The sequence below is a fragment of the Chinchilla lanigera genome, unplaced genomic scaffold (genome assembly GCF_000276665.1).
Source record: "Chinchilla lanigera isolate Chin_1 unplaced genomic scaffold, ChiLan1.0 scaffold00081, whole genome shotgun sequence".
Taxonomy (NCBI): domain Eukaryota; kingdom Metazoa; phylum Chordata; class Mammalia; order Rodentia; family Chinchillidae; genus Chinchilla; species Chinchilla lanigera.
The window spans coordinates 6,173,691-6,183,119 of NW_004955482.1; the positions used below are offsets into that span (position 1 = coordinate 6,173,691).

Sequence of the window (9,429 nt, forward strand, 5' to 3'; positions counted from 1 at the left end):
TTTTTTTTTTTGTGTGGTACTGGGGATCGAACTCATGACCTCGTGCTTGCCAGGCAGGCACTTACACCCCTGAGCCATATCCCCAGCAAGCCTGGGCAATTTAGCCACTTAATGAGACCTGTCTTAAAGAAAAGTGGGGGAAGGTTGGGGATGTCACTCAGTTTGAAGACCCTGGATTAAATCTTCAGTAATACAAAGAAATAATCAAAATAAGCTAAAATAAGGCTGGGGTATAGCTCATCAGTAGAGCACTTGCCTAGAATTCATGGGACCCTGAGTTCAATCCCCAGTACCACAAAGGGGGTGGGAGGTACTAAAAATGGAACCTTAATAAAATCCTAAAATAATCTATAAAGAGCATTTAGGGGACAGTTGGGGAAAATACCAGGACTTAGATACAGACGATACCAGAGGGTCTCTGATTTGTGTGGGTGCGGCAGTGGGTTAGGGTTTGTAAAAGAGTGTTCTTACTGCCGTGAGGCTCATACTGGAGTATTAGGGATGAAGTATCTATAGCTGAATTGTACATGGCGGAAAGTGGATTTGTTTTAAGGGGGACATGCACAGAAATGTGACAAATTATTATTAATAATGTCAAATCTAGATAAAAGGTGCTTGAGTATTCACTGTACTGTTTTTCTGACTTGTCTATATACAATTTCTCCAAGTTTGAAGGGAAAAGAAAAGGGTAAACAGAAGCAAAGGAAATTAAAATAAACAGACTTTGAGGGTCATGTTGCACAGAGATGGAGTACTGGAGGGAGGTGTGAGATTTTTGGTTTTTGAGAGTGCAGAAGGACTCAGTTGTAACTTTTACTTACATGCTAAAATCTAGGTCCTTTAACTAGGGAGTTGATTATTATTTCTAATAATTCATCCAAAAATAAATTGTTAAAACAAGTAATCATAGTCTTACATTATTTAATGTCTTTTTTTTTTCCTGCTTAAATAGCAATATTTTTTGACTTGTTTTCTGCAGGTTGTAGGAAGTGTCCTGTATTTTACTAATTTTTGCCTTGATAAATTGGGGCAACCGCTTCTAAATGAAAACCCTCAGCTTACGGAAGGATGGGAAATACCCAAGTATCCTACATAGTGAATGAAGATCTTTTATGCATCTTGCCACTAAGTTCACCTTTTAAAAAAGTTTACCAAATTTTGCAGACTATGATAACTATTCCTTAATAAAACTCACTAAAGGTACCAGCAAGTCTTCAGCCACATTGTTTCTCTAGAAGGGCAAGAGATACAAGTAAAGGCAAAAAGGTTTGTGTGGGGAGTCGTTTTATTCTTTTTGTTTTTTTGAATACCCAAAACCATAAACTCCTTTAGCCTGAAAAGTTAATATTCCTTACTGCTGGTTTATGCTAAAGTAAATTACAGACTGAGCTGAAATGCCAATGTGTGGACATACGTTCCGTGCTGAAACCAGTCATCTGTTTCCTGGGATTTGCTGGTTCACACCTAACCCGCGGGGGGTGGAGTGACCTAACGCTGCTGTCCGCGTGGCTGCTGTCTTCTAACCATCTGCATTCTTTCCATGTCACCCAGAGGAAACAGGAGCTGTGCGCCACAGTTCTGTCTTAAGCCCTGAGAAACTCTAAAGAGGTAGCGGATCAGTCAGGAATGGAATGGTTCTTGGTTAAAAGACGCACAGCGCTGTCTGTAAATCACTGGGTACGGGGGATGTCTGTGTACCCCTGTTGCAGATAAGAATGGTCTGTGACCCTCTTGCTTTCTTGTCTCTCTCGTACTTTGCTGTCATCTAGAATTTTTGGATTTGCTTTTATGTTTTCATTTATGTTGTGAAAATCTTTTGTGTTTTTGACCACATAGGCCAAAGCCTCACTGTTTCAATTGTGGCTCTGAAGAACATCAGATGAAAGACTGCCCCATGGTAAATTTCTCTCATCTAGAAAATGTCTTTGAACCAGAGCTTGTCTTTTACCCGTTTATGGAACTTTGTGATGGGAGGAGACTTCTTGTGTTACTCGCCTGTTGTCCTCTAACCTGAAAGCTTCGCAAATTTCTGTGTGTTTTAAGACATTGGGTCTTTTTAAAACAATAATTTGTTATAGTACTATCAGTATTTGAGATGAATAAAACATCATGAGTTAATGTTTATACAGCTTATTCTAAAAATTGTATTTATTTATTTATTTAGATTTTTGCGGATTTGTTTTTCTTGACTGGGATTTAGGGCATGGGATGGGAAATGTCACCTTGGGGCACGCCCCACTCCTACCCCTCAGGTAATACCCATTCTGATCTTCCTGGGATGTCCTTGAAGCTTCTTCTTTTTCCTGGCACTGCCCTTGCTGGCAGCAGCCTCAGGCCCACTGCTGACTGGCTAAAGTTTGATTTTAAATTATAACACTGAGATGAAATTCAGGAAATTGAAAAGCAGGTGTGGTGGCTCAGGCCTGTAATCCTAGCATTTGGGAGGCTGAGGCAGAGGATCACTATGAGTTGGAGGCCAGGCTGAACTACACAGTGAGTTCAAGCCCAACCTGAACTACATAGCATGACCCTGTCTCAAAAAACAAAACAAAAAAATTGAGGAAATAAAAGTGCTTCTCTTGTTCACTTTTCAAAAATATCTATTTCCTTTTATGACAGTTTTATATTGAAACTAAAACAGAAGGAGGAAAACCAGCAAACGAACACACAGTTCACTTACCTAAAAGAGAAGGGATTATTTTTAATTCCTGAGATGTCTCTAAATCACTTAATACCTTTCTTTTTCAACATATTATGATTTAGCCCCGGAATGCTGCTCGAATAAGTGAAAAGAGAAAAGAGTATATGGATGCCTGCAGTGAGGCAAACAATCAGAATTTTCAGCAGCGATACCATGCAGAAGAAGTCGAAGAAAGGTTTGGAAGATTCAAGCCAGGTGTTATCAGGTACAGCCTTCATGTTACTGTGGGAGGTCATTTTTACTTTCCTAGTGTTTGGAATGTTCTGTATCTTTCCAGGGTAGTTACCAGGATGGAGGCAGTGTGTAGCAAGACCGACGTAATACACATCAAGTCACTCGAAAACAGTTATTGAAATCCTAACACTGTGTGTGCTAGGCACCGTGTTCCATCTATGTAAATAAGACTGAAATGTTTTCAACACCAGAACACGGCGTGTTCTCAGGCAAAAGGGAATCCAGTATATTTTTTCTCTTATTTTTATGTAGTGAGGAACTTCAAGATGCACTGGGGGTGACAGACAAGAGTCTTCCCCCTTTCATCTATCGGATGCGCCAGCTGGGATACCCACCGGGGTGGCTCAAGGAGGCTGAATTGGAGAATTCCGGGCTTGCACTTTACGATGGAAAAGGTAGAGTGTGTTAGGTTATCGAAGTCACCTTTACTATCACCTGTTGCCTTTATTTTTGCCTTGTTTGTTAGACTGCTTGAATCAAAATTCTTTGGTCAGAAGATGGTAGGTGATTAAAAGTCTCTTAAATCTCTTTCATCTATAATCCCTTCCTTTTTTTTAAACTAGTGCTTGGTTTGCCTTAAAGAGTTTTTGAGATTTTGCTGATGCCACCCGGAGGTGTTGGTCAGCTTGTTCCTTTTTCACTGTATTTACTCCCTGTAAATTGTAGTGGATCGGTCACTGGAGACAGCTGCCTCTACCTGTTAATTACTGATGGGTTGCAGAAGGCTAATTCTGATTCTTTCATTACTTCTCAGATTATTAGCTAATGTACTTACATAAAGAGAAAATTCTTACCAATTACCTGGTAACCTTATATAAGCAGACGCTATACAACAGGCAAAATAAATCCTTTGATTTATTTAGTAGTTTTCAAAATTAAATAAAGCAGCTCACAAATAATCCTTGAAGGGTTCCTCATCTGTATAAGATCTTGTAAAATATATTTTAATAGTAATACCTTTCAGTGTTGTCACAAAGATCACCTGAATTATCATTTGTAAAAATGAAGGACTGTCTGAAAAGGAAATACTGTCCGGCACACAGTGAGCACTACATAAATGTTTGTTAAATCGAAGCACTGGAATCTAACATTAGATCAGTTGTAATATTAACAAAATAGATTTTTTTTTGAGCCAGGGTCTTGCTGTGTATTCCAGGCTGGCTTTGAATTCACTTGTGAATCCTGCCTCAGCCTTCCTAGTGCTGGGATTACAGGCATGCACTACCACGCCTGGCTGAAAAGAGACTTTTAAGTAACCTATAGAAGTATTAGAGTTTCTAAGATTTTAAATATTTTAGTTTATCACAATAATATGTTCGCGTTATTTTAAAATTATCATTATTATTACTATTTTTTCCTTTTTTTTCTGGTACCAGGAATCAAACTCACGACCTTGCGCTTGCCAGGCAGGCGCTGTGCCGCTGAGCTAAATCCCCAGCTCTGTTGTTTTAAAATTCTAATCTAATGGTTTAGAAAACTTACAATTAAAGTCATTCCCAGACTAATTCTGTTGAAATGAGTGTAAGCACTTTCCATGTGCACTTTGGTTGGGGAAGGACATACATGAGTCTCTAGCAGTAACACTGTGATGGTCTGTAACAGATGATGCTGACGGAGAAACGGAAGTTGGAGAAATACAGCAGAACAAAAATGTCACTTATGATCTCTCAAAATTGGTAAACTACCCAGGTTTTAATATATCAACTCCCAGAGGAATCCCAGATGTAAGTATTTTTTATTCTTGTGGAGTGTGATGTTATGTTACAGATGAAAGTGTTATATAGCTGTTGTTATTATATAGAGAAGAAAGTTTTTTATGCTCAAGGCCCTGGGACTAATGCTCAGTACTGCCAAAAACAAAAAAAAAAAGCCCAGCATGGTGGTGCATGCCTATAATCCCAGCACTCTGGGAGGCTGAGACAGGAAAATTGCTAGTTTGAGCCCAACCTGGGCAATTTAGCAAGACCTGTCACAAACATTAAAAAAGGAATTTATGAAAAAGGGCTGGGAATGTAGCTTAGTGCAGAGCATCTGGGTTTAATCCCTAGTACCTCAGAAAAAGAAGAGGGGGGAAAAGTAAATTTGTTGTTTGCATCAGTTAACTTTGATTTGTAAATGTTACAGAATTACTTAGTTGAGAAGTAACTTTCTATCTGTGATTGACCTAAGAGTCTGAGCTGGGGTTGGGGGGCACCCCTGTAATCTCAGCACTCGGGATGGGGCATGTTCGAGACCAGCCGGGATCACATAGTGAGACCCTGTCTCCAAAAAAATCTAAGATTTTTACAACTGTTTTGCGTGTTTTTGTTACATTTTTCTCATGTTGAAGTTTCTCATTCTGTTTATGAATAGTTTTTCACACTTATTCTGGTATAGTTTCCATCTTCTGTGTCAAAAATCAGCAGTTAACTATTGTATTTTTGCTGTTTTGTTTCTTTTTTTTTTTTTCTCGTTTTGTTTTGTTTTTGTCTTTTTGAGGCAGGGTCTCATTATGCAGTTTAGACTTAAGCTCACTTTGTAGCCCAGGCTGGCCTCGAACTCACAATGATCCTCCTGCCTCAGCCTCTGAAGTGTTGGGATTACAGGCGTGCGCCACCACGCCCAGTTCCTGTTGTTTTAATAAAAACTACATTTCTGCTATGTTAAGGGTCTGGGCGTTAGGGAAGAGGTCAGAGATCTGAGCTTATTGTCTAGTGAACAGATACAAAGTAATGAGCTCCCACAAGACTGTGGAACTCATTAAGGGTTCAACTGCATGGTGAAGACCATTATTGCTTCTGGAAGTGGATCGGAGTACCAGGTGCCATCAGGATCCCCTGCCAGTGCTCAGTGGAAATGCCCACACTTGCTGGGTGTGGTGGCGCACCCCTGTAATCCCAGCACTTGGGAGCCTGAGACAGGAGGATCACCAAGAGTTTGAGGCCAGGCTGGGGCTACACAGTGAGGCCCTGTATAATAAAAAAAGAAAGGACTGTGCAGCCTTAGACCTATCTTAGACTCTTGAATTTCTTTTCTTTGCTTTTCTTTTGCAGTACCAGGGATCAAACTCACAACCTTGCACTTGCCAGGCAGGCGCTTATGCCACTGAGCTATATCCCCAGCCCTAGACCCTGACCCTGTATGTTCCCTTTGAGTGTGCTGTTGGAGAGGAGTGAGAGGCAGCTGTGGGCCTTAGGGGTCAATACCGTGGGAGCGGGAGGAAAAGATTGAAAGCTGGGTGGAAGGGTCTGAGGCTCAGGGAGTGCTGAGCCAGTTCTGGCCCTGCAGGGCTGGTGGCTGAGAGCCCACAGCCGTGACCCTGCCCACATGGCCTGCAGCAGATGGAACGTGTGGAGCCAAGCAGTTATGTCCAGTAACTGTGGCGTCTTCAGTTCTGATCATTGTTCAGCATGTTTTGTTTTCTTCAACAGTTTTTTTCCTTAGTCTGCAGTTAAGGAGCCGTCACCAAAGAAGCAGAGGTGTCGTTTGAGATCCCCACTTGGACTCCTTTGAGCAGAACCTCAGGTGCTGTCTTCTGAGCACAAACCCTTCTCTTCTCCTCTCCCTGCAGGAGTGGAGGATCTTCGGCTCCATACCGATGCAGGCCTGTCAGCAGAAGGATGTGTTTGCCAGTTACCTTTCTTCCAACTTCCAAGCGGTAAATAGATTCTAAGGGTGTGGGCTGGAAACCGGTGCGGCCTCTTGCTCAGTATCTAAAGCGCTGCCGCCCGATGAATCAAAGCGCAGGAGGAGGTGAACTCGCAGTTACCCGGCCTTGGCCCCAGGCTGGCTTTCTGCTGCACTGGGCTTGAATTCCCTGTCTGCCCCTAACGTGTTCACTTTGGTCACTCTTGCAGCCCAGCGCTAAGTCCAGTGGCAAGCGGTCTTCATCGCAGTCCAGCTCCAGTAGCCCAAAGAAGCAGAGGAGGGACGGCAGCTCCGCAGCCTCCCCCGCCGACATGGAGCTTGACTCGGGTAGGTCTCTGTGCGCCACTGCGATGTCTCTGTGAAAGCGGGACAGACTTCCGCGCCTGTGGGAGGGCAGTGCGCCTATATTCTCGGGGACTGGGGATGGGGCATTGCTAGCACTTGGAAAGCTCAATTGGAACACCGCTCAGCCAGGAGCAGGGCTCTGGGAGAGGCGGTGGAAAGCCTGTAACCTTGTGACAGTGCTGGCCCCAGCGGAGAAAGGGCAGAGCTGAGCCAGGCTTTGCCAGGCACCTTCTGAGTTGTAATCCCATGAGCCACTGCTCCACAGGGAAGTCTGCCCAGTCAGCCCAAAAGGAGATGGCAGCTTTGCCCTCCGATACGCCCCTGCCTTTGCTGTCTTCGCCCTGTGCACTTCCTGTGGCACCGCAGTGGGCCAGGCTAGTGACAGCACTCAGCAGATCAGGAGGGCAGGACAATCCCACATCCACCTTTCGGGGGCCGCCTTCCCAGCACCCACCCCACTGCCCAAGTTTCCCTTAGGAATTCTGACACATAATTTAGATTTTTGCACCCAGAAAACCCTGGGGTGGATGCAAACTTTGTGTTAATTAGATAAATTCCAAGGCCACTCCGAATCCAAGGCTGAGGATGTGTTCCTTATTCTATTTCCCATCCTGAATTATGGCTATCTCCTTTGTCCTGTATAGCCTGTCAGATGTTCTGAAGTCAGATAAAATTTTTTTTTTTTTTAGTCAGATGAAATTGTGACACAATAAAATACATAAAGAATCCCAGCACTGAGGAGGCTGAGGCAGGAGGGTCATCGCAGTTCGAGACCAACCTGGGCTACATAGTGGGTTCAAGACCAGCCCCAAATCTACATAGCAAGACTCTGTCACAAAACAAAACAGAAATGCATAAAGATAATCTAATGTAGGCTAGGGGGTTGGCTCAGTAGTAGAGCATTTATTTGCAAGGCCCTTGGTTTAGTCTCTAGTACTGCAAAAGAAAAAATACTCTTCATAATAAGATACCAGTGATACAAGTTACCTCAAATTCGATGTAACTCACTTTTTTTTGGTATCAGGAATTGAACTCATGACCTTGTGTTTGCCAAGGAGGTGCTGTGCTGCTGAACTATATCCCCAGCCCTTCAAATTAAATTATCCCTACTCTCATTTTTAAATTCCCAGGGACAATTTAAAAATGAAGTCACCTTAAAGTTAAAAAAAAAGTAGCGAGCAGTGGTAGCACATGACTGTAATCCGAGCACTTGGGAGGCTGAGGCAGGAGGACTGTTAAAAATTTAGAGCCAGTCTAGACTACATAGCAAGACCCTGTCTTAAAAAAAAGGAAAAAAGTTGGATTGTTTTCCACAAGTGACTTCAAAATCCATAATTAAAGCTGCCAAATTCCTTCCTCACGTTTTTTGCTCTGCATTAGGAGTCCTGGGTACCTGGCAGCCTTCAAGCCTGGGCTTAGCACCCACAACCTTGCTTCTGGCGCTCTCCTCTCTTCTGCCAAGGCCAGAGGGTGGGCAGAGTACATACTTGTCACGGGCGTTGCCACATACCCATGAAACTGTGGAAGCAAACAGTTCTCTCAAACCCGAAGCAAGGGCTGGAGAGGTAGCTCAGTGGCACAGTGCCTGCCCGGCGAGTACAAGGTCCTGAGTCTGATTCCCGGCACACACAAAAAAGGGCCCTAAGCAGGCATCCCACACGGCGTTCCCAGAGCCCAGCTCTTTTCACTGTTAGGAGAGCACAGCCCGAAGGCGGGATGCATCTGCGAGGTGGAAGAGCTGCCCTAGTTCAGTCCCAGCTTCACGCAAGAGAGAGAAAAGCCAGGGACAGAGACACATGTCTGAAGTCAGCTTTTAGGGAGGCGAAGGTGGGAGGATCACAAGTTGAAGCCCAGACAGCGCAGTTCAGAGAGACCCGGTCTCTAGAAGTGTGCGGGGCTGAGAGGAGGGCCGCACCCTCGCGCAGTCCTCCGCGGCGCTCACCACTCGCGCGCCGGGCCCGTAGTCCTCCGTCTCCGCCGGCAGCTCTGGTTTCATTTTAGAGTAAAAAGACGCACAAAAGCGATCAGATCCGTTCGTACCACCGGTGGCCCAGGCGCCCTTCGGGACGTCCTGCGCGTGCCCGCGGTCGGAATGTGTTTAAAGAAAGGAAAAGCGCAGCATGGCCAAGACCAGCCCTCGCGCTCTGAGTGAGGGCGGAGGTGACAGCTCGAGGCTGCGGCGTGCCGGCGCCACTGCCTTCCCTGCCTTCCTCACTGAGCGGCGCTGCTTGTTTTCCGTGCAGTGAAGTTCAGGATTTCATGGGGCTTTCCGTAGGGTTCAGGATTCAGTTGGATTTTGCACATTTTTTAAGCCTGCGGTGTTTCAGGCCCCTCCACCAGACCCTGGACAGGAAGGTTAGGGACCGCACCCTGCTGTCACCTAGGGAGCACTTCGGCGCGGCGCAGGATCAGCGGTGAGACACGTTGCCGCCACAGAGCTGACAGGCCCGCTGTGGCGCGGAAACCGTGCTGAGGAGCGGATTCGGGGCCGCCAGGGACGGGGGAGGGGAGCCGGGCCGACG

General features: G+C 45.0%; 1 protein-coding gene across 1 annotated transcript in view; it reads left to right on the forward strand.

Annotated features, from left to right (window-relative positions):
• The window catches only part of Zcchc8 (zinc finger, CCHC domain containing 8), a gene marked incomplete at its 5' end in the record, with an annotated part of 20,978 nt that overhangs the window by 9,701 nt on the left and 1,848 nt on the right, over positions 1-9,429 (forward strand). The window contains 8 exon segments of the mRNA XM_013503729.1: positions 980-1,083; positions 1,201-1,266; positions 1,837-1,897; positions 2,764-2,906; positions 3,188-3,330; positions 4,538-4,659; positions 6,486-6,572; positions 6,772-6,889. Coding sequence (XP_013359183.1) covers positions 980-1,083; positions 1,201-1,266; positions 1,837-1,897; positions 2,764-2,906; positions 3,188-3,330; positions 4,538-4,659; positions 6,486-6,572; positions 6,772-6,889 — 844 coding nt within the window.